This window comes from Poecile atricapillus, chromosome Z, assembly GCF_030490865.1.
Source record: "Poecile atricapillus isolate bPoeAtr1 chromosome Z, bPoeAtr1.hap1, whole genome shotgun sequence".
In the NCBI taxonomy this organism is placed as follows: Eukaryota; Metazoa; Chordata; class Aves; order Passeriformes; family Paridae; genus Poecile; species Poecile atricapillus.
In genome coordinates, this window is record NC_081289.1 from 43,335,718 (window position 1) to 43,361,802 (window position 26,085).

Here is a 26,085-nt window from a genome sequence, read left to right on the forward strand (position 1 = left end):
ATCATGGAAGTGTCCAAACAAAAGGCTTTCATTGTTCTTATTAATCAACTTTTGCAAGCTCTCCTTTCTTTCAGAAAATGCAATGTTACTAGTTTTCAATTTTGAATGAGAAGTTGAAATCTATTCCCTTGTTTAAAAGCATTAGCATTTTTAGTGGAAAAGCTGGCTTTTGAATGGCTCTGTGCGGGGCCAGTCAAGCAGAACCGGAAGTGCTGGATGCCCTATACTATGTTGTTCCGCACTCACTCTGAAGCAGCCTAGGAATTCTGATGTCTGGTTGTGCTCAAATACAACACCATGCTCCCTCTAGAAAGGGAATTTTAGAGAGCTTCCCATGTATAAACAATATGTATGCATGAGGCAAACCTTCAAAATGACTACCCTCATAACTAGCTATTAAAATGAATCATGTCTGCCCCTTTCTTATGCCATGATTTTACTATCTTGTCCCGTGCGTTAATTGGAGACATCTTGTTCTTCTGATTTATCAGGTGGTTCAGACTTTATACATGTGAAACTGTAAAAGAAAGATTGTAACTATCATGTGATAGAGTGAAGTTCTGCTGATGGCAGTAAATGTGCAGTGCTCCTCAGGGCTCAATAGCAAGGCTGGTACTGTTTGGCATCTCCAGATGGAGCGCACATTCAGCCAACTTACAGATTATGCCATGCTGGGAAGGGGGTAGGAAATGTGCCAAAGGTCAGACACAGGGCTACCATTTAGAAGGACCTTGATAAGATGGAGGAACAGAGAAATGGGAATTCAACAAGGATGAATACAAAGTCCTGCCCATGGGATGGAAGTTGTTCCACAGCATTTGTGGTTATATTAGGAAGAGAAAAGCCAGCAGGTTACAGGAATTTATTATTCCTTTTTCAGCTGATGCTTGTGAAGTTGCACATGAGGTTCTGTGGCTAGTTTTGAGAGACTATCAAACTGGTACAAGCCCAGAAAAGAACAACTACGGAGATAGATGGCGAGCTAAAGCATTATGAATTTTAATCTAAAGCAGAGAGAACTGGGTTTGTTCAGCCTTTAGATGAGGTTACTGGAGAATTTAGCTTCAATCTACTATATATAAGATTATAAACAAGAGCAAGACAGACACAGGTGCAAAGAGATGAGAGGCAATAGACACAGCAAGGGATATTCCAATGAAAGTAGGAAAAAAATTCTTTACTTTTATTTTACTTTATTTTTTAAGAGTGACCAAGTACTGGGACTGACTGCTTGGAGAGTCTGTGGAGTTGCTGCCATTTGAGGTTCTTGACTGGCCAAAGCCTTGAGCAACTTGATCTGACTTTGGAGCTTTGAGCAGGAGGCTACACCAGATTAGGTCTGCCATGAGACCTGATGACTTCATGTGGCCAAACAGGAATAACTGCGTATGCAAAAAGCAGAATGGGATTTGCAGAAAGTCAAATAATGGGAATATTTTTCCTGTGGATGCACCAGGACCAATTTGGAGGCAGTAAGGTATTCAATCTGCTTTCCAAACTGCATTCCTGTGGAGAGCACAGATGTAGCTAACATGACCACATAACAAGTACAACCCATATAGCTCTGGTTGATCTGTATGTCCTCTGCAGAGGAGAAGCTGTGATGTAAGCTTTTAAGACATTTACATGGTGTCATTTTTGGGGGATGGATTCGGTTTCAAATGAATGGCTGCTTTCATAAAACTTTAGATCTCTGCCCCTCTCTTATATACTGCTTGAAAGTGGTTCAGAAATTGCTAGAAGAAAGGAAACAGGAACAGCTGTGACTACAGGCATGAACAAATAACCTGGCTGCAATATACCCTGTTTCTATAGGAACAGACAGGCTGGATTAAATGGGGAAGGTCACAAAGACAGAATGAATCAGCAAAGGGCAAATGTAGGAAAAAAGAGGAAAAAGGTGATATGAAAACAGATATAACAGGAAACAGACAACTTGAAAGTAGAAAGAGAAAAGTTAGAATCAGGGCAAAGTGCACACAACCAAAATTTTCTGTGAAACCACTGGGGTCAGCAAAACCAGAGAGGGCCATGAAGGACTGGAAGGAGAAACAGAGTTCATTGCCCAACCTGCATTTTATTTTCTCTTACAGAAAGAAGTTGGTTTTTTTTGGGATGATGAAGACATGAACACCATTTTCCCCCTCACACAATCTTCCTTCCAGGCTGTGTTTTGCAATGTGAGAACCAAGCTGCTCTACATCAAAGGATACACAGGGGATGTGTGTTCTCTATACTCATACTCCTGTTATCAGAAAACAGAAGCAGCGAGACAAAGTCTCACCCTGGCAGTGCCTAGCATCAAACAGGTAGCTTGTAGGGCCTGTGTTGCTTGAATATACTGGGTTTTTTTTCCTATCAGGAGAAATCAGCTTGATAAGGAAAAGAAATGCATTTTTAAATTGCAAAAACTAGTTTCAATGTAGCTACAGTTTGTATTTGTTATTTTTCTTATTGGCCTATTTTGTTGCCAGCTTTAATGCTGTAGACTGCACTCCCCATTTCAGACAACACCTTAATCTGTCTTCAGTTTTGGACAAATGGAATTTTAATTTCAATGGACTCCAGCATTTTCATTCTATTTTCACTGCCAAGTAGAAGATCATCTTTTGTGTTAAATGGAGCTTAAATGTGAAATCTACATAGGGTATGAGTAAACCCAAAGAACTTTCACAGTAGCAAAGGAAGGCAGATAAAGATGCAGCACCTGGGGTAAATACTTACTGATTGAGGAAGGCGAAGAGGTATCTCATCACTATAAGGACCGACCTGGGCAAAGTAAGGAGGAGTTTGCGGATGTGAAGAGCCCTCTCATAGAGATTGTCTATTCCTGCAAACAGAAAAAAGTATTTTATGTTCCCTTGTATATGATTGTCCAAAAGAGCATTCAATCAATTTGCTCAATTTACTTTGACTCTTTATCATCACATGCCTCTAAGTCAGTATTGTCTAATTTTGGCCTATTAGAAAAATGAGATCTAGAAGTTCTTCCCCCTCTCATTAAAACCACACAGCTTAGAAGTAACAGTTTTTAAAGATAAAATCTGTCTAAGTCAAACACTGGCCACTTGCTGAGCTTGACAGCTCACAAAACCACAAAACCAGTACATAAATAACCTGAAGGAACCAAAGAACGATGCTGCCCATTCCTTTTAAATACAGATGCATTCTCTTTATTTAAATGTTCATATCAGATATATAATCCAATCACCGATTTGGTGACTCTAGCAAGTTTTCTTAATCAAATATCCACCTCTAAGTCTCTTAGTGGCAAAATAGGAGAAAGGCCTTATTTTTTTTTGGTATGGAGCCAAGAAACACAAAGACTGCATTCTTCTCAAATGATTTTATAGCAATCCATGGAAATTCTTCTGAAGTGGGAAAAATCATCTGATAAAAGCTTCATTAGTAATATGTCTTGTAGGATGCACTACCTTCTATGTTGGTCAGAAAGGCTATGTGGCTGCATGTGGGGCAATGCTGGGATAAAATGAGCTTTTTTTCAGAATAAACAGTATCCTGGTTTTTAATTCAGTGTGTTTTCCAAGTCCACAATAAATAACACTTGGAAACAACCTCAAATTTCAGTGATGCTTGAGCTTGCTATGAGCCAAGAAAGTATGCTGCAATTAACAACATCTAGGGGAAATCTTAGCAGACTAAGATGAGAAATCCTGTCCAGTGGCACTGAAGTGGATATTAAAAAATTCGAAAATCAGAAACAGGAGCTAATTCCAATAGCTGAAAAGCCAATTGTACCACAAAATGTGGTATTTAGGAGTCCACAATTAGAATAATTACTTAAGTAAAAATGTGGTTAAGTGTAAACAGAATTACTGGTGTGTATTACTTATGTGCTCTTTGGTATGGCTATTTCAGTATTTATTTGTAGATGCAAAATCTGTGTTGACTTACATTTCTTAGAAGAAAACTGGTATCTAGCAATTGTTATTTTGGTATTAAAAACTAAGCATTAGAAGAGCATGCTGGCAGCAAGACCTTTGTTTGCAACCTAGCAGGGTTATAGTTCATTAGGAAATGCCAGTGCAGTAAAAGGGTGTGAGATCTGCTCCCACATCAGCATTCACAGGAGATTCCACTGGGTCAGCACCACTAGTGTGCTGGGAACAAAGGATTCTGGAATGGGGTCAAACTGGATTCCACCAGAGTTTCTGCAGAAGGACAACAGCCTAGCACTGCTGCCATGAAGGAAGTCCATTTGTATTATGGTATCTACTGCAGGAGCAGAATAGCAAAACTCTGGCAAGAAGTAAAAACCTATTCACCAGCAGAGACCCTGAAGGTTGGACAGTGTCCCTGGTGAGCTGCTGCAGGGCTGGTAGAAAAAAGGACTGCTGACAAGCTGTATAATTTATAATCTAATGAGTCATTCTGAACCCAAACACTAGCTGGAAATCAGTTCAAGACGTCTCAAGTGGAGCATGGGACCTGAAAATTATTTTTATGTTTCTTGTAAACACGGACTGCATGAGTTAAGAAGTATTTCTGGTTACTGGTTAAGAACTGGTGTCCATGGCAGAGACATGCTAAGTCCGGGCACTGCCTACACAGAGAGGATCCACAGAGCAACCACAACTCTCCTTTCTCATTCCAGTGCATCCTTCAATGCTCCTGCTTCAGCAGCACTGTGCTGCATGTGGGAAGCTGGAGGGGACTTTTGATGCAACATCAGGACTTGCTTTCTGCACTACAGCCTGTGGCTAATGTCTTGTGCAACAGTCCTGCCTCCTCCAGACAACTCTGGAGACTGGCCCTGGGCCAGGTTCAGTCATTGCTGAATTCAAATCAGACCTGAGAAATGCACCGGGCTGGGACCCCAGCTTGGGTTCAGCAGCTCCTTCCAGCAGTGTGGTGCCCGTATGGCTGCAATAGCTCTGTCTAAACTAGCGAGCTAAACCAGGATAGGACATCCAGGCAGGCAAGTACTACTCAGTAGCTATCACACTCTCCAGTGTGCTTGTGGTCCCTGCCAACTACAATTCTTCCAAGCAATTCCTAGACAAGTTTGACAGGATGCATGAGTTAGTAACCAGTCCCAGTAGGCAGCGCAGAGATGGCAGAGTAGGTACAGAGATTCTGGCTGTGTAGTCATGTGTTGAACTATCCCAGCTGTCCTACCAGGAGCATGATCAGTACTAGGTACTAGAAGTGACCTGAACTCCATGCTGAAGCTGTTACAAGCCATACGTGCTTGAATGAGATGTGCTTCCAGTACTTTCCTGGTAACCCAGACCCAGTTTCCATGAAAGTCCCTTTATTGAAAATCCAAACTACTGTCAAGTGGCAAATTTATGTGCTTTCCACATAATTTCAAGAGGCTTTTATTTTCCAGCACTGATTTGCTTTAAAGGAGCTAGGTAACGATGTAATGTATTTGCATGCTGCTTTTAAATGTGGAGCTGAGTTTCATCGTTGCTTGAGTGTATGCAGTACACTAGTGTTTGGGTACTTAGGAAAGATGGAATGAATACAGAGCAATCTTTTTACATGCAGGGAGAAAGAATTTGCAGCTCTGCTGCTTCCCATGCATAGGAAAGCTAAGGCAATGCTTTGCCTCCACTGGCTTTGCAAAAGAGAGCCTCAGGGCAGAAGGGCCATCCGAACTAGAAGCTCGCTGCTGCACAGAAATACTGGCGAGATCAATGCTGGAGAAAGCACTGGAGAAAAAGAACACATCTCCCCTCTCACAGCACTTTTGTTGGAGACACTCTTTTCATTAGTCTGATTTTTTTACCTGACTGCCTGGTGAGGTATTACCCATTTCTCAGCTAAGAAAACAGAAATGCTTGATATTACATGATTTGTCCTGGTAAGGCAATTTAACTGCCAAGCTGAAACAGAAATCAGGGGATTTGAAAACTGGTTCATTACTCTAATGATATGATGAGACTCATATTCCCAAAGACAAGCAAGAGGACAAGCCTCTGGCAAGGCCAAACACACTGAGAATGAATGTATTTTTTCTGACTGTTCAGAGAGACAGGGAAGAGAGATCTCTATGAAGGACACAGGAATATCAACTACAAATCAAGACTAATGTCAAGCAAATATCACACAGTGAAATGGTTATTATTTTCTAGTTCCCAGTTCTCAGATCAAAGCAAAACTTTTGGAGCTCTGGTCTGACACATCTGCCTTCCAGACCCATCTCTGCCATGGGGTCAAACCCACAAGCAGGAGAGTTTGCTTCATGAGAAGCTGTTTGTTGTGGGGACACTGAGTTTCTGTCAAAGCAGAGCACAGGAGATTTCCTAGGGTGAAACAAGAGGGGAAGGAGCCAGCTTCTGGAGTTTCATGACTATAGCACTTTGTGGAAGAGCCAGACACCTGAGCCCACAACTATTAATGTATTTTCATCAGACAAGAGTGGAACAAAGTATCCTAATAATATAAGGAATTTGATTTTCTGTGTATCCATAACATTATCTAGGCATTTAAGTTTCTGAGGTGTTTTGGTTCTAAGAAGTCTCCACCAGTTACTACAAAAAATGAAAAACAGAGAACTTGTAGTTCATTTAAGTCTACAATCTTAGCCTCTAACTTCACTTTAATCCCCTCTGAGAGATGTCTGTTCAACTTGTTCATAAAATCCCCCAAAAAGGCAGATCACAAGCTCCACAAGAAAATCTGTTGAGGTGCAATCCTGCATTGCTCTTGGAAAAGATTTTATTTACTGATCTCACATGGACTTACTCTGCAAACCCTCCTTGTCCTTGATCTGGATGAATGAATCCAGATGAGATTAATGTCATTGCATATATTTATCAGCTAGCTGCCTCCCTGTCAGCCACATGGTAAGGACTGGTTCTCAATTGCATGAGATAGACATAAATCGTAGGCACTCAAGCCTTGAAAAGTGTGATCTTCATTCTCCAAGAACATTGGAACCTCTTCTGGAGAGGCACCTTCACTTACTGTAGAGACATACAGAAACAATGAGACTCTACTTTTCCAGCATAAATAACAGTTTTAACCACCTGGTAACTCATGATGAGGTTTTTGCAAAGGTAACTAAAGTGAAACAGATCAGAAGTGAACAATCTACCACAGAAAAGTCAAGGAAACCTGAGAAGGGAGAAAACACAACTACTAACAAAAGCCCCCAAACATAAACAAAAACTAAATAAGAAATGAAAATAGGAGTATATTCATCCCAAATAACATCAGGGAAATGTAAATTAACGTTTAATTAAACAATAACTCTGAGGTAGTGGAGCACATAATAGACAATATACTCAAATATATAGATGCAGTGATGCAGAATACAAGTCTTTTGCAAGACAGTAATTGCTGGTGGTTTCTAAAGAATTTTGGGCCAACTGGACAGCTGCTTACTACTCTGTTTTTTTAATCTGCAGAAGGGAAGGAAGCACTGTACTTGGTCATGCACATGGCCTCTCCTGCACTGGAGGTGAGACACGGTTTTCTAACTGAGAAGGTACAGCCAGGGAGCAGGCAGAGCTCAGAAATATCAGTTCTGGATTGCAAATGTTTGACCAGCTTCTCTTAACAGCCAGCCTCCATGGGCCAATCTCAGTATGAACAACAGGACTGCAAACATTTGGCAAAGGGAAGATACTATTGATCAAAACATATGGAAGGAGAAACCTGGTGTCAGCAACTAATGAATTGTGTTACAACTAACACCTGGCGCTGTGGAAGGTAAGCATATTTCACAAGCAACAGCAGCACAAAGGAGGAAGCAAACAATGGCAATGTAAGATGTCTTTCTACTTTAGGATCACGGCTTTGAAGGATAAAATCCAATCTAGTATCTCTTTGTGGGGGTTACTTGCTATTTCCACTTGGTGTGGTGCCGACTACTAACAGAGTGAATGCCTAATGCATATTTTACACACCCTGTGAATGTCAAATGGGACTGAGTTACACTTGCAGATGTAATTTTTATGGTCAATTTGCAGCTGACAAGTTATCTACATGAATATGTAGTAGTGCTGAAGTTAACAATTTGTGCCTCTTTTCATTTTGGTAGATGAGTCCAATCCAGCTCAAAGATCCGTATATATTAACTCAGCAATGCCTCTTATAGCTCTTTCAGATCTATTTAAGGAGGCATTACAGGAGGACAAACCCAGCAGTCTCCACTGTCACTCAGGGAAGAAAATACTTCCTATTTTGTTGAAACCTTTTCATGAAGAGTTGACGATTCAGAATAGTTTTTTACTTTTTAAGTAATGGGCAATAGTCTGGAAAAGCAGTAAAATAATTTTCTTTCATAACATTTATTTCTTTAGGTAAAGAGGCACTGCTGGTAGCAAGGGACTAAAATGACAAAAATCAGAAGGAAAAAAGATCTAAGTCTTCATTCATCTTGCCATTTTTGTCCATGAAATTAAAAGCAAGGGAGATAAAACAATGAAGAACTGTAATGCTCTGTGTGGATGTTAAGCAGTCTGAATAGCTGAGGTGTGTCTGCTGCTACATGGCACAGCTATCTATGTAAATGTGGGCTTCAGTAAGCCATCTGTGTAAGAGCTCACACAAGGAGAGAAACTGCAGTCCCCCAGAAGTGAAGTGAATTACAGCCAGCCCTACTGAGCTCAGCTTCTGCACCTTTTGCCTCCATGTAGCCCCTGCTACCAACACTTTTCTTGTCTTTGGCCCAATCTGTTTCTACAAAGGGGCAGAAAGAAGTACACTGCGACTCTCCTTCTTCCCACCTTCCCACCCCAACCGTGGATTGTCCTCTGGATTACAGAATGCTGCTGGGACCAAGAGTAGCCACTCTTTACAATGAGAATAAACAATTATGGCCTATAATCAGATGGATTCTTTATGCTCAGTTCTACCTTTCATGCTTGCTCTGGGCCAGTGCATATAACTTGGCCCAAATTTTATCTAAATTAGATCATAAGCCCAAACAGAGTAACACTGTTCTCATGAGTGTAATTAATACAAATTGCCCCAAAAATCACAGTAATTTCACATTGTTTCCACTGTATTTACAAAATGGAAAGCATTAACTCACAATGCTCTATTTCATTTGGAAATATATGCATAAATGTAAAGGAATTTCTCAGTGGCTGTACTGAGGAAAGGTTCATTTTGCAGCTGTAGCCTCAAATATGCCCGACATCCATAACTAAGTACTTCAGTTTCAAGGGGTTTTTCACTGGCAGCATTACATTTCCATATAAAATGTGTGACATCTTGCCCTGTTACAGTTTTATGTGAACATTAACTTTAAAAATTTGCTTTCTCCCTCTCCCCTTCTGTAACAATTTCTGCCAACGATTAAAAAAACACATTGTCATCTATTTTGAAAAACAATTTGAAAAGAATGTTTATTCCCTTCCTCACTGTTTTTCAGATCATGAATGCAATATAAATTAAGAGTATTTAAACAGCTTAATTAAACATGTTAAAGTTTTCTGGACTCTTTGTATCTGTGTAATTGTGATCTAAAGAAGTTACAGTAACCTAAGTTCTCACATAAAAAGGGAGTCTGGCCCTGCTCCCATTAGCAGAAAGACCAAGATACATAATACGTGAGGCCATATAAGCACAGAAAAAAACCTAATGCAACTATGACTGATACAAAGTCTGAAATGAAGGAAAAATCTTGCCTGGAAGATTTTATTTTCTACAAGATATACAGTGTTAACATTAAAATACAGCAATGGAAATGTTGCTTTAGACTCGCAGTTTGTGACAGTATGTACCATGTAGGTGCTACATAGTGTATTTCAAAATGTTTGCTTTGTTTTTTTTCCCAACAAAGCGTTCTTATTCCTTGGAAGTGGTGCATCATTCAACAAAACACACAGAATAGTACACAGCTGTAAAAATACTCCACCTCAGGCTTTTCAGATAACCAGAAGATGCAGCCACATGGCCCCTTGTTCTCAGCATATAGTTCTGGGGTTGGCTCTGGGTGCAAGGCACAAGAGCTGTTTCTTTCCTCATACTTCATTCAAACTCCCCTCACTGTGACAACACAAAGTAAATTGACCCTGGTGTGCTCAAAGAGAAAACCCCCTTTGTCCCATCTTGCTCCACACTTAACTCTCCTCCCTGTGCTGAATGGCATTGATATGCCATTTCAGCATTCCCCAAATGATAATCTCATGAAAACCAAACCCAGCAACAAAATCAGTCCCCCCATGCTTCTCTCAAAACCTGTAAGAAAACAGATCTCGGACTGTTACAACATACTATCAGACTAAAATCCTCTGCTTTCTTGTACAACAGCAATAGCAGAAGTCAAATCTTGCAGAACTACTCAGTCATTACACCTTATTTTGACAAACTGTCATAAAGATGACAATCCAGATTTATGACACCCTCAGAGAATACTCAGTCTAAACCAGATCAGATGGGAACATCTCTTTCTCAATAAACATTTTAAAATGTTGTGAAAAGCAGTGACTTTGTTCTAGGCTATTGCTGTTACTGATTTCAATTCTTCTGGATGACACTATTATTTAAATAAAAGGTTGCCAACCCTTTCACAAGAAAATAATTCATTGCCTACTAGGAACATTCTCTATGGAATACAAGATCTAGCACTAGGGATCTAGTATTCACAGATATTTTTCTTGAAGTTCTTAACAACAAAATAAATACTTTTTTCAGGATACCTGAACTGGAACCCTCTCAGGCAGTGATGCTCTGAAAAGTTGTTGAATCTCTCTGGCCTGTGCAGTTGCCACATACATCTATCTGCTCAGTCCCCTGAACTTCTACCCCCTCCTTTCCAAACATTCCCTCTTTAGCACCCTCAACAGTGAATGAGAACTTTGAAATCATCCAGGTTCCTCTTCTTGGAACACATTTAAAAGGCTTTTTTGAGCAAGTATCTTTGCATCTCCTGAGCATTCACTTGTATAATCTCTGTAAACTGAACGCTCCTTCATGGCATTTTACAATTTAGTTTACAATTGTATTTAAAGCTCTTCAACACAGCAGACTACAGTAATGTCTTCACATGTAAGAACCACTGTTTAGATTTTTCTTACTGCTTAGTCAAAATAAGGAAGACATAAAGAGATCAAATGGGCAGAATCTGACAGCAGAAACTTTAAGAAAGAGATCTGGTACAAATGTTTAATGATGAAAGTGGTTTTTCATTTGAACAGCTTATCCAAGAATGTGGAAGATTTTCTATCAACCAAAGCCACTAAATCAATATTTTTTTCCAGCAGATATGCTTTAATTCATCCAGAAGTTATGGAAACTGGTACAGGATTATTAGGTAAAGTTCTATCATCTCTGTCATGCAGAAAATCACTCAGTCAAAATGATCCTTTTCTAGATTTCAATTTCTATGACTTGCAGAGATTTTCTGGGCTGTAGCACCCCAGTCATTTAAAGCTGAACTGAAGCAGAACCAGGATTATGCTTCTTAAAAATGACAGCGTTCCCCTCAGCATCAGGGATCAGACTGCTAAACTGTGTTACAGTTTATGTTAAATAAATAAAAAATGTTACAAACATTTTCTGTAAAAAAAATTAAACACAAAACACTGCACGCAGATGTGGTCACAGTGTTCCACATATTTGTAACCTCCAGGAGAAATTACTGCAATCCTCCCTATGTGGGAAGCAAACCACACACACTGTGTCCCCCAGATAGGGAACCAAAATCTACATCTAATTGCCAGCCTGGGACATTGTGCACCCATCAACTGGTCCTGCCTGCTGGGCTGAGACCTCTGCCAAAATAACTGTTTAGAGAGCCTGATCTAATTAATATCCCAAAGGACTGGCTCTCATTGCTTGTGAAACTGCCTCTTTCTCCATTTGGTTGAAGGAGGCAAGTTATAAAGGAAAGGTAGAAAGGGAATTCTTCCTCAAAGCTAGCTCCTCTGACCATTGTGCCCACAGGGAACAGCAAGTCTACTGATGGTTGGCTTGGCCTCACCCCTCAACACCTGCAGGGGTCAGTGAACTGGAAGAGGTTTTGTGCATGTCAGAGCAATTCACTCATCCACAGGCAACTTTCCAAATTACTACAGCCCCACTGTGTGCTGGCTGTGAGCACCAGCAGCACCCAGATCGGGTGACGCTCCTCCAAGGCATTACAACTTGTGTGTAGGAAGGCAGACCAGGCTCTCCAGCAGACAACACTCAGCTGTCCCCCTCCATCCCTGCACCCAAGAGCTTTCTGGGTTGGAACAGTGGTTTTCAGCTGAGCACAATAAAGGTCCAGAATCACACAACGTTAAGCAGTTTGTTACTTATTCACCAGTGCTGACCCCAAGCTGTGGGGCATGAAACCCTTGGAAAGGAACACAATCTGTTTGCATGTTCATGACTTCATGTACTTCTGTCTGCCTCACTGCACAGAGGAAAATAATGCATTTAAATTTAACCATCCCTTGTATACCAAAAGGTATTCTTCCTGCCCTATTAAACAATGAATTGTACATTAATCCCAGTGGAAAAAGGGAACAACCACAGCTGTGAGTATGACTAACAACTGAGCCAAACTGCTACACAGGGCAAACAATCTCAGGAAAATCTGTGAAGTAAGCTCTTTTTTTTCAGGCTAATACTGTGTATCTGAAAGTAAAATTCTATTGAGAAAAAAACAGAAATTTCTACTTACTGATACAAGAAATAAGATCATTAAATCTTTCCTTAGGAAAGACAGGATTTTCCAGCCCTCGGAAATAGAGCTTCAGTACTCCAGCAACTGAGTTAATGTCATGGTTACTTTGGTCATCTGCCAAAGGATTTTCACCTTAAAAAGTAAATAAAGTGAATGAAGCACACATGCAGAAGCATTCTTGCATGGAACATTTTTATAAGTGAGTGACATTCTGGGTGGGTTTTTATTTTTAGTGTGTGGGAGGTGGCAATGCAAGCATTCAAGTAAGATAATAAACACTGATTTAGAAATCCCAGGCTATGATTAAACTAAAAAAGGGCAGCCTAAATAAAGCTTCCTTAAAATTACATAACCTAGTGATCTCTTAGGTCCTGAACTTCCAGCTAGGTATTTATGGACATGCTGTGATTTACAGTTAGCAAAATAAAAAAGCCAAATGCTCTCAATTGAACAGGGTTTTGCAGACTTTTATTTGGAGCCCTACTAAAACAGAGATCATTCATTGAACTGAAAATGTGTCTTCATTCTCAAAAGTTAAAACATCAGGAGTATGTGCAACTATTTTGTTGAAAACCCAACTGAAACTTCAGCCATGACTGCAATATTTTATTTATGTCATTTTAAAGGCTTCATCTTTATTTTGAAACACTTTAAAATATACGAATCTTCAAGGATAACACTACCTAGGAGGAGGAGTTAAGAATAAACAGATTTAAAGTTGTAGAATAGAGGGATGTGGCTTCACTTAGCAAGTGAAAACAGCTGCTTCACGTGTCTTGTCAAAAAAAAGATCAGGTTTAACAAGATATATATAACGAATACTGGGGAGTAAAATACTGCAAGTATTTTTTCATGCTTTTAGTCACAAGACTTCTTGCTCCAAGGTATTTGTCATTAGCAGATGATCTGCAGAGATTTTAATTTTCCCTAGAAATTAAAATAACCCAGCTTTTAAGACTCAAGAAAAAAAGAATGCAAGGTTTAAAAAAAATTGTAACAAGTACTGCTTTAATACAGTCGAAGGACGGCTGGATCCTGGTTTCCCTAGCAGAGCAATCCTAGGCTGGGTGTTGCAAGCCACTGATATCGAAAAAGCTGGTTTTACTTCCTGGCATTTTTCATGTAATTCCTCCTCTGGGGCTGAAGTTTCCTTTGGGAATGAAAAACGGAATGACGATTTTTTTTACCCCCCATTTTCCTGGACTGTCATGCAACTTTGGCAGAGGGATCAGAAAGTCGAGCACTTGTATTCCAGAACATCAAGCAACAGGACTTTCTAATTTCCTTAAGTAGACTCTTGAATCAAATTAAACCTTTCTTTTCTGATGATCTTTAAAATAAAATATACAAAAACTATTATTTGGAGTTTACCATTAACAAAAAACTTATGCTTACAGTTGATTGAAGAGTCATATATCCTGTCTAAACTAAATGAGAAAAATCGTCAAGCTCCTAGCACATAATGGGGGAAAACATAAACACAGTACAGACAATCTGTCTAAACAGCCAAGAAAATAATTAGAATTTAAAAGATTTTTAGATGTCAGATATTAAGGTGCTCAAATAAATGAAAATCCAATTACCTCTCTCAAATGAATTTTTAATATCATTGACTTCCACCTGGGAACCAGACACTCTAAAAATTCCCTGATGCTGAAGACCTGCAGAAAAGATGGGACACAGTAGTTAAAAATTAATTTATTTTTTAAGATACTTTAAATCTGTACTTTAAAAACAAAGCTGTAGTGCTAAATGAGTAATGTAAAAGATATACAAAAAAGTGAGGCCAGTAGTGAAATGACAGTTTTTTTCAGAGCTTACCATATAAATTTATAAATCTGATACAGCTTTCCACAATAAGAGGAATGACTTGCCCTGAATCCTGCCAAAAAAAGAGCAAAATGAGTGAGCTGCAGATCAGAAAGAGGAAACCTCCCTGCTAGGGCCTCAATGTGAAAATGCACTTTCTTGGTCAATCTAGATGAACATACAGTGCTGGCAAAAAAATCACCCAAAAAAAAACCCCCACTTCTAACAGAGTTCTCTTCCCGTTTAGGGAGAGAGGAAAAGGAACAGGTGAAGAAAAGGATTATGGTTCTCAAAATCATTTAATTGGGGAATTCAGTTCTCTACCTCTGTCACCATATCTGGCTAACACTGTATGTGACATCTAAGCTCATGCATGCATTTTAGATTTTTGAAGCAAAATGAGTTAAAGCAGTGAATTTGCCTTTTAAAAATATTATTATTAAGAATAATAATTCATGATGAAGATGATTCCTCTGCATCCATTTAACTGACCTTTCTTTTCCTGGTGAAGAAAATCCTACACGGACCTAATTACACAGGACCCAATTCCTCAATGTGAATTTTTTTTGTTGTCGTTTTGTAGGGGTTTTTATTTTTGTAAAAAGAAGTTTATTACAAACAACTTACAAGGCTTTTCTGGATTTTCTGGACTATCAGAAACATTCTTGGAGCAGAGCCACCAAACGACATTGCATGGGGTACCACAATGTGTCCCTCCTGAGAGCACTGCTGTGGGCTCTGCTGCTTTGTGTGCCCTGCCACGGGGCAGATGATGGCCTGGCATGTTGTTTCTGGCTGCTCTAAAGGGCTGGTAATCCCCAAGTGGTGAACTGCAGCTACTTTGAGCCGAGCATGTGGTTCAGCTGCTTCGTCTCTATGCACAAGGTTACTGGGAAAGGGAGGTCACAGCCTGTATCTCTCCACCTGCCACTGGCAGAGCTCAGGAATCACAGCTCTTCAGCTCAGCAATGATACAGCACTAGGTTTGTAGCTATGTTTTGTGTTACATGGAAGTGTTTTAAAAAGGGATAAAAAGCATTTGTGATGGGAGGGGGAGAAGATGACTATACACTAATTTTTAGCAAGTTACTTGTCTTTTTCCTTTAAACTGCTTATTTTCCAAAAGAACCACTGGAAACCTTTTGTTTTGGAACTTTAAAAAATGGGTATTTTAACCCAAGCACACTAGTGACCACAAGTTATCAAATATAGATTAAAGACATAAATGATGTAATTAAAAATTATTTGGTAAAGTTGGTGCTTATGCTGCAGAAACTACTGCTTCGTAAATAATTTTAGAATTTCTTGTCTTGGAAGCTGTTCCAATTTTTCTTTCCAAATGAATTTCCAATATGTAAGAGCTCAGAGAATTGACTAATTTATTTGGAAGTTTAGTATAAAATCATTAATTCAAAAGCCCCTTGTAACTCAGTTTACACATTTCCTCTTACAAATTACTACTTCGTTTTCATGCTAAACTATACTAATGGGAAGTTTATGAATTAAGCTCAAGTAGAAAAATACAACTGAAAAGTTTGAAAAATAACACACAGTTAAGCAATGAAACACTGCACTTCCTGAGGTAACCTAACCCCCTAATCTTACATGTACTCTGTGCTGTTTTAGTGGGGCTTACAAAAGACTGTTATCACTAACTATGCTATTTAAATTGTGGCTTGTTTGTCTTTTAATTTAAAACCTAGAAAAGACTGGCTAGCCAAGAACCAGTAATGGCTGGATTAGCATTTCCTCTTTGACTTGTGTCATGGTTGAGTAACAGCTAAATAAAAAACCCCTTGGAACACTTCAGTTGTTAAACCCAGGAACACCATCATCTTCACCAATGCTGAGCAGCATGGCTCTCCAGAAAAGCAATTAGAAAAAATGCACAACATGCACCTATATCTCCTGTTAGTACACTGGTTCATGCAAAGAGTGTAAAGCCTAGGAAAAGACAGTGTTTGCAGTAAGAAATTACAAAAAAACCCCAAAACTCAATTCCCTTTCACACTTGGTTTTGAGAATCTGTTCAGAACCAGACAAAACTTTGTACTTAAGTAATACCCTGAAATAATCTAAACTAACAGCTTGGCCTTTTGGCTCTAATCAAAGGAAAATAATTTGAAGTAACAATCTGTGTTGGTGAGTGTCAACAGCAGTGACCCTACTGCTACTGTGAATTTAATCCAATATGTGTAGTCAGTGAATGTATGTTTGTGACTAGCTGCAATTTCTTATGATGCAAAACTCTAACAAAAAGCAGTTTGGCTTGATACTGCATTCCACTAGCTGTGCTTGTCAAAATGCCTCATCCCTACCAGGAATGACATGGTCTTTGGGCAGAGATGCTGTTCTAACGTAGCTCCCATACTGGCAAATCTGTCATAAGGCTACCAGCTTTTTTGATCTCTTTCCTTTTGAAAGATCAATTATGTAGGACTCCTCACTTGCAAGTAAGCCCAGTCAGCCACACTGCCATGTGTAATAACCCTTGTCTCTGTGAGGAAAAATCATGGGGTACCATTTCTCCTGATTTGCTTTGTCCTTCCCAAGTCCAGGGGCCCTCATTGTGAGAATTTCTGTTTCCTTGCTTAGTTTCAAGAAAGAAACGTAAGCAAGAAACTGCTCATGATGTGATCATGATCATGATCATCATGTGACGATTTCTCAAAGTCTTTGCATTTCATGGCACCTCATGTGTAACAATAATAATAAAAATAAAAATAATAGTTTTCCCTTTAGTTGTACTGAGGATGACTGAAAGTTTAATTCAAAGACAGCTAAATCAGCACTGTACTGAACACAGAACTTGTTCTGCAAAATGTTTGCCAATAGCTATACTGAACAAGAAAAAAAAATCCCCGTAACATTCAAACCAAATTCACAGAGCTTGCAGTCAAAAATTTTATTCACTGCATTTATAAATGCATTTCTACAATTTTTTAAGGATTTCCTTCCTGTAGGTGTGTCCGCTAGCATCCAGAGGCACAAACTGTGATGGGCGGATCTTTGAAAGTGAGTAAGAAAATATCCATCATTTAAGACTACAATCCCTCCAGAGTTCTGCTCTGGTTTAGTTTTGCCTGCTATATTTGTACACTCATTTCTTAATGCAAACTTCTCCCTCTAGGTCTTTGAAATAACTTATTTTGAGCCAGGCAGGAATGCAACCCGAGAGCGAGGCTGAGCTCTTGTCACCAGAACTATACCTGATGTCTCGTGTGAGAGTTCCTTCGGCCTCGGCTAGAAGCATTATTAGAAATAAAAGTATGAGAAAGAAGAAGATAGTAAATACAGCAAAGATACAAGATCCAGAATAGCAGTGATCACAATTTCACACAATATAATAAATTCCTAAAGTCATAGGAAATCAAAATCTGGATATCAAACCCCAGGGAAATACTGCTTCTCCACAGACTTTCAACACTGGGTGTTATGAAAATAGCAAGCAGGAAATTGTGGTAAGTTGTGGGATGCACCACTACATCCTATTTTCTACATGAACTTAAGTTTCCTATTAAAAGCAGGCTGACAATACTATTCGTACTTGATTAACAAAACTGTAGGGAGGCTAATGTGAGAAACAAATCCCCCTCTTTCCCTTTGACTTCAGGAAGTATTATATTGATCAACTGGGAAAGAAGAGCCCCAGCACAGACTTAAACATAATGATCTACCTCAGCTGTTGTGAGGCGCTGACCATTATAGTAAGAAGTGTTGAGATCAGCCACTGGGGCGGCTGGTGCCAGTACCTTGATGAACGACTCCAAATCACCATTAAACAACTTAGCACTATACTGTGATCGGGGTCTGGGCTTCCTGTGTTTCTGGGGCTTAGGGGGAAGATTTGGAGGCCTAAGGGAAGGGAATATGATTACTGAGCAAGGTAGAATTAAGTTATGCAATAAAATGAAATGTCTGCAAGCTCATGGCAAAACAACAGAACATTGTAAAGGGAGCAATAAACACAGTACTTATCAAATAAAGACTTTCCATCAAATTTAAGTGTAACACATTAAAGAATGGAGAACTCCCCCATTGAAAACTACTTATGGATAAATAATGTCATTCTTTACGAATCCCTGTTTTGCAGTTTTACCATATACATTTATTCCAAACACTGCACAATTGGAATGGCGCCTTTTTTTGTTGTCTTCATGCATAAAATGTGCAGCAACCACTGGTATTCATCCTGCCAGCCAGGGCAGAACACAGACCACTCAAAGCACCTCTTATCAAGCAGAAAAGCTGCTTCATGCTGGAGAAACTTCAAATGCAAATTAAAGCTGCTCAGCACACTCCTAAGATGCTTCAAAACCAAACTGTCTGCATTTTCTAGAGCCAGGAAGGTTAAACAGCTTTAGCCTTGCACATCCAACCATCAATAACTTCACACACAAAAAGAAACAACTTGATAATTAGCTAATGAAATTAGAAGTATATCAACTTGAACAAATAAATAAAACCAGCATGACACATAAAGAAGTAAAGGATAAGAAACACAAAACTTTGGTCTGCAAAATTTTACCTAGTGTGTTACACATTTGGTGACTACAACTGAAAGAGATTACAGGAAATAAATAATGTTCTCTTGGTCACAAATTGCTTTGTGAATGTCATGCCAATAGCTACATGCCAACAGCTTCCTTAGTTCCCATGCACCAGCAGTTTCTATAGGTTTTTTTTGGACTTAGCAAAAAAATCAAATGTTTTTTGGGGATCAGTGAGAAACAATAAGGCATAGAGCATTCAGCAGTGGGACTTTAGTTTGCTTGAGTACTATCTGCTATTTTAAAATCATCTTTAAATATATCCTCTTCTTTTCTACAATTTAACTTTGAGCTTAAAGAACATTTCTTTTTGCATGTCTCAGAGTCTGGAAACAGAACTGAACCTTGAGGCAACAGGCAGGGCCCAGCCAAAGCCCAGGAGCTGTTGCTGAGGAACAGATGGGTAAGATACTCCTTAGAGTATCTTTCTCTAAGTGACCAGCTGTAAGAAGATATGAGGTAAGATATAAGATATGGCTTCACTGCTCCCCCACTTTACTACAGTAAAATCATTGCTTGAATCCACCATCTCCTTTCAGTTGTTTACACAGCAGGGAACTTAGGATGATGTGAGCCTGATGAGTCGCCTGCATTGGAGTCAAGAAAGGAGAGTTTTCTCATTAGACATAAACTTGTTGATTTCCATGCATTCCCAGAATGGTAGCACCTGGAGGCAGAGTTAAAGGTACAGTTGTCAGAATTAATGTCAGCAATTGGGAAGAATGCTCTGATTTGTAACCACTTTTCCACTGATGTCATGTAAGGAAAGTAGTTGAGTAAGTCCAACTTTACAGAGCTAGAAAAGAACATGGAGTGGTGGGAGAAAACCTGGTATAAAGTCTGTAGAAATGTCCTGGGAACATTGGGACCTTGCAAGATGGTTCTTGAAGGCATTGGGCAAGGATGTATTGCATGGAAAGGGAAGGGAAGAGTGAGATCAAGCAAGATGGGCTGGATGTTCCTGTTTTAGCAGGGCACACTGCCTGTAGCAGTGATACATACAAGTGGCAGCTGCAAATCCAAGCAGTTGCTATTGCCCCCTCCTAGTCTCTGGGGGCTGCAGAGCTTATCCAGGTTTATATCTGGAGGCAGCTTCAAAGGTGTGGCATTACAGAACTGAAAAAGTACGTGCAGCACAAAGCTGGGAGATCAATCACTGAATCCCTTCTCTTCTGTGGATATATGAAGCCATTTAAGTATGGAACACATAAATGCTGGGGGAGGCAGGTATTTGTGTCTGGAGCTAGGTCATCAAAGACACAGCCCATTTTCCAAACTGATCTTCCTACCAGCTTCTTTTAAACTGTGTAGTCTGACCATAGAATTACAAACTATGAGAGGCAAGGTATCTCTGGCAACTGGAAAGTATTTATTTTTCGAGCACTAAAGTGCCACCCGCAACTTCCAGATTTGATATGTGATTCACAAATATTTTTAAGGATCTCTCAGCTTGGCCCACCCTTGACACTGTCCAAAGCAGCTCACAAAAATGAGAAAGATGAATGGTCTGATCCTTTACTCATCAAGCATGCTGAAACAGAAATACTGAATGTTACACACACGGTCTGTACATAATTTATATAACAACAGCAACAAGCCTTACAAAGTTGTTCTAAAATTTGCAACTTCCAAGATTTTACCTATTTTTTAACTCTAAACCAAGTCAGATAAAAATATCTTACCTTGTTGTCATGTATTCAGCCCTGTGACCTAGAAAGTTCAATAAACAGGAAACGATTTGTAAGTTTTAGACTGAAATTTTTGTATCTAAATTATACTTAACAAATTATTTTTAGCCCTAACTTTCACACTACCTGCAAAAGACAAACAACGACAAACATACAACAAACAGGGCACTGTAGTTACCTATTATCTCCACAATTCCACTTAAAATACAAACACAACCCATGTTATGGAACAACGTTTAAGAAGCCCAAAGATACAGAGTCACTTGATACCGTAAATAATTTCAAGTAAAATTCCAAACAATGTCTATTGTTGGTGCTCATATGTTTCAGTGGCTAAATCAGTATGGAAATAGAGCTGTGCCAAGATTAGATTACATCTCCCCCTGCGCCTTGTGCCTAAACCTGTTCAGTGCTGAAAATGCAGGGCTCTAGACATGAGTAGTTATTAAAAGACTCCCTACTCTGTCTTCTCTGTGTATTGCAGGAAAAAAGTATGACACTATCACTGCAAAACAACACAGAGAACTGCAGGGAATTGTAAAGAAGCAAATATCATATTCCAGAAGGGCTCCTTTGCAGATCTACAGACCAGCAAATCAGGCATGACAGACTCATCATAATGAAATGTGAAATAATAAAACAGGACAAAGATCATGGTATGGCAAGTTCCAATGAGCCCAGCATTGCCAAAGGGAGATTGTGCCCTATTAATTTATTAAAAATCTTTGAACATGTCAGAAAAATATTGGACAGCAATGAATCAGTTCAATTAATTTACTGAAGCTTTCAAAAACCACTGGTAACTTTCTCCACAGGAGGTGACTAAAGAAACTAAACAGCCATGGACAGAGTGGCAAAATATTCTGACTGATCAAAAACTAGCAAAGGAAAGGGAAACCCAGTGGACTAATAATGTTCTTTTTACATCATGGCAAAAAATGTAACAGCCATTTACTCAAGCCTTCCCATTAGGACCATTTATGCAATCTATAAGGTATTTATTAATATCTTGAGAGATCACAGCAGCTAAGGAGGCAGAGCACTGTGCGGATGACTGGAATACTTTTGTATCAAATCCTGACAAAACTATGAAGCCCTTTAAAGGGGTTAAGTGACACACAGTGCAAACAAAATTCACTATTAACAGGTTCAAGTAAGGTATTAGGGAAGAATTAAACACCTATGCCAGTGAACAGAACCATGGATACAACCTCTGAAAATCATTCTGAGTTTTACTTGGGCTACGTCTAAGTACACCTCTCAATTCAAAACCAAACCAGCTTTTCAGACTCCAGGAAGAATGAATAACAGTGATATGAAAAACACAGTATTATGTGCCAGTGTTCAGATGAATGCAAAGTACTGCACAGTACTGAAGACCTTAGTCTGAAAACATATTTTACAGTACTAGAAGTGTGGATTCCCTGAAAGCAGCACAAAGAAAAAGCTCTGGGAACAATCTCTGACAGTAAGACATGTGAATCTTGTTGGCATCTATTTTAGATAGGTGAAAAAGAGAGATCAAAGGAGAGTATGAAAAATAACCCTATGACAGAAAAAGAGTAAGCCAGGGACTTCTACCTACTCAGGTTAATAAGGGAAATTCACTGAGACTAAAAATCTCAGTAATAAATGTTAGTAAAACAGAACATGTTACAAACATTGTGCCTGGGAGATTTTAAACACATCTTTGGTATTTAACAGTTTAGGGCAAAAGGTATCTTTTTGCCTTAGGGGAAATTTCTTCTACAACTCCTTGTTTACTTTCTTGCATTTCCCTTTACTTTGTTAATTTCTTCTTTCAATAGATGAACCTTTGGATCAGGACTAATATGAGCATCAGTGTGCTTCCTATGTTTAGTATCAAGTTCATTTGAGCATTTCTTATCTACTTTCCAATTCTGTACCTGCAGATTCAGCATAGAGCACTTCATCTACCTTCCCTGTGCAGATCATAAATATGTATCTGCTGTGTTCATAAACAGCAAGACTGTAGTAGGCAGGTGATGAACCAGAATAGAAGCCAAATGCTGTCAACATTGTGGACACCAGATGGGAACCTGGATCTATTCAGCCTACACCCTTACACTGCAGAGTTTTGAATAAAAGCAAGAAAGGGTGCCAAAGGAAAACTTGCAGTTGAGATAATCCTCTCCTTCTCCCCGCATTCTCCCTAGCTTTATTTAACACAGCACACTGTGTTATTTGTCTACAGTCTTGCTGACATGAAAATTTCCAGAAAAGGCCATTTGAGGGGAGCAGAGGAGCAGCTCACATCCTACAAATTCATTTCTATATTAGCTACAGCAATAACATTCATAATTCCACTGTAATTCGATCCTTTCAATCCTCCCCAGTCAAGAAACTTTCAGAATCTAGGTCCTCCATCCCAGGCACGGGCATTTTAAGGAAGGACAAGCCTCAGCTGAAGCGAGTACTAGAACTTTTTAACCAGTAAGAACGACAGCTTTCACTCCAAATATCAGCTTTGTATGTAAATGTGTATGTTTGAGGTATTATTTGTACGTGCCATGCTACGGTGCTGGGTCAACAAATATGTGCAAAACCACTGTGAGCAACACAGATTAACTGTGGGGGTTACAGACGGTGTGTAGCAGGGAACTCTTCAAACAGAATAGTCCAAGCATGCCTCAGCATGGCAGAAAGGCCCAGAGCCTAATGGCAATCTATCACTTTGGTCACCCTGCCGAGTTTTTCTTTAGGTTTCCTTTCGAACAATTCTTTCCTTACTCTTTTCCAACATGGTTTATGCAGCAGATTCTGTTGCCTTTTATCTCCCTCTTTCACTGTATTTTTCCAAATACATTTTCAATGAGCTTGCAGAAGAAAAAACGTCCTCTTTTTTGACTAAAGTCAGCTGCACACTGTTTTGTGTGAATAAATGCTCACCACACACATTCAAAACAAAAATCTTTTAAATGAAAACTTCCATGAAAAACAAGATAACATAGGTAGCTGTCTAGAAACAGCTAGTATATTCTACAGGTCAGTTTTGAATGAAAACACTGCTTATGTCCTATCCCCAACCTCAGTCACTCCCTGGACAGGGGCTTTGTTTGTGGGTTATAGCCACTGAACTGCTAACAGTTGTTCAGGCATCTCCCTGGGATTTGGGGATCTGAGCTTTCGTATTAAAAGCAAGAAGAGATGTGATTAGCAACAGATACTTGGCAGTAAAAAGAAAGTTGTCAGGTCTTTTAGAGTCATTCTTTTAGCAAACAGGTTTCCTTTCTTGAGTCTAAACTTTAAATCACAGTCTTTAACCTCCAGGAGAGGATTTTTATTCTTTGTGGTATAATCTCACTTCCTCTCAAGTCTGTTCCACTCTGTGTGTCTAGTCCTCAAGGTTTGTACTGCAATTCCCCTTTTCCCTTCGGTGCATGAGGAAGTATCTGTTGGGAGGGCTGGTAAGAGATAGGCTGGAGCTGTGCATAGTGTGTGATTCATTACTGCCATAATTCAGCTTTACTTCATTTGATCTTTACTTCTGCTGACTTGGTTTAGATTTCAAGATGTACTTTTTAAAAACCGTGGAGAGTGTTCAGGAAAACAGATAATTCTCTGCTATTGTTATTAATAATGGACTAACTTTATGGGAAATAATGATAATCAACAGACACAGAGCTATTAATTAATGTTTCCTTCACTGAAGTTTACAATATGCAAATACTTTGTAAAAAAAACAACACTAAATTAAGTCTGTAAGAAACTCACTGCTGACAATAGTGAGGTCAGGATTTCACCTTTTACCTTTGATAAATGCTCCATAGAGTCCTTAGGCTGCAAGGACATTAGTGTTCATGTGCTAGAAATGCTGCACTAGCGAGTCCATTGTACAAGATGCATCCTGTATAATTTTGTATGCTTTAAAAAGATCACTCTCCCCCAAGTCTTAAAAAAACCTCAAGTCAACAGAAATTGTTAGGCTGTAGAAACAGTACATTTGTCACAGCTCTTATAAATCAACCTGCACTGACTGTGTTGCTCTCCTTTCAGACATGAGATTTTTCATTCAATAGTTCTGTTGCCAAATAGAGTCATTTGTCAAAACGTCTGTGCAGTGGAAGTATGTGCTGAAGAAATAAAATCAATTTATTGTGTGTACTCTTACCACTGCACCAAAACTGTGACTGGTAAAAATCAAATCTATGTTTACTGGACAATTAAGCTTTAAGTTTTGTAATTTTTTTTTCCCTGCATATCTTTGGCATTTCAGTAGGTTCACTGTATAGTTTGGAAACACTTCAGTTTATTGTGTGGTATTTACCTTCTCCAAGTGTCCTCTGCAGCAAATCATGTTTTGCTTGAAGTTTTGTGATGAGGTTGCTACCTTCCAGATATTCTCTGAATTTCTGTAGAGATGCAGATGAATCTATTACTATGCATGACACATAAATTCCAGGAATTTCTGGATAAAGTTTACTTCAGGTGCTTGGTCTGCATCACATGAATGAGGAAGCAACCAACATACCATGAAATAGAATTGCTCTGTTTCCTGCTGGTTAGCTCTTCTTTTTGCAATGCTAGGCTTACTCAAGTATGTCTCAGAGACTGTTGACTTCACAGACTCTGTTGAGCGACTGTGCTGGAAACACTCTGACACATCATAATCTTCAATGGTGACCATATCTTGTATTGTCTGCAGGGTAGCCTCTGTTGTTTTCTTAACCTGGTATTAAAAAGCAGAGTTTGCCAAATGCCAGATAAATATATATAGGAACAGCGTAGAACGGAAGCTCATTACTCACAGTAACTCTCCGGCACACTTCCCCAAACAAACTGGTGTGCAAATGTAAAAATTTAGGTGTGCTGTAACAGACATCTATGTAACAGGTATCATGTCTAGTTCTCTGCTTTACCATGGTTTAACCCACAAACACAGATGTACTCTTGTGTTGGCTTTGTAATGCACTCAAGCATTTGTTTGCCATTGGAATTGAAATGTGACGATTTGATTAAGTTCCCTAATCTGGGAGGCAATAAAGACGATACACTACTCTGGAGGGTCAGCTCTCCTAAATGTGGTCAGTGTATTACATTGAATCTGTACATCCAGGGATCTGGATCTGGCCAGATCAACAAGATCTTCCAAGAAAAAGTATCTGTGACCGCTTGCTGTGGCAGTGCTATGATGAGTGGCACAGTGATGTTTAGACTGCAGAAGTGGAATACATCGTTAACAGAGAGGGCCTGAGAAAGAACAATTTACACCAAACTCCCAGCCCTTCCTATAAACTATGAAGCACTAGAGCTCATAGTGGAAACCCAGGTATGGCTGCTGTGGACAAGGGATGCAGTTTCCACAGTGCAATAAAGTAACTGGTAAAATTCACAAGGATGTAATTAACTTCCCAGTTTTGCTTCTCTAGTGGGTCAACCAAATCATGGACATTTCTACACACAACTCCAATATAGGCAAATA

General features: G+C 39.3%; 1 protein-coding gene across 2 annotated transcripts in view; it reads right to left on the minus strand.

Annotated features, from left to right (window-relative positions):
* Positions 1-26,085, minus strand: part of LOC131573339 (SLIT-ROBO Rho GTPase-activating protein 1) — a 139,711-nt gene that overhangs the window by 15,800 nt on the left and 97,826 nt on the right. The window contains exons 9-16 of one of the 2 annotated variants that reach the window (XM_058827210.1): positions 25,135-25,332; positions 24,931-25,015; positions 20,637-20,664; positions 17,614-17,647; positions 14,417-14,477; positions 14,179-14,256; positions 12,593-12,727; positions 2,725-2,830 (exon numbers count right to left, since the gene is read on the minus strand). In XM_058827210.1, the coding sequence (XP_058683193.1) occupies positions 2,725-2,830; positions 12,593-12,727; positions 14,179-14,256; positions 14,417-14,477; positions 17,614-17,647; positions 20,637-20,664; positions 24,931-25,015; positions 25,135-25,332 (725 nt within the window). Of the gene's footprint in view, positions 1-2,724; positions 2,831-12,592; positions 12,728-14,178; positions 14,257-14,416; positions 14,478-17,613; positions 17,648-18,156; positions 18,260-20,636; positions 20,665-24,930; positions 25,016-25,134; positions 25,333-26,085 lie in introns of both variants that reach the window. The other variant, XM_058827209.1, reaches the window with a different exon arrangement.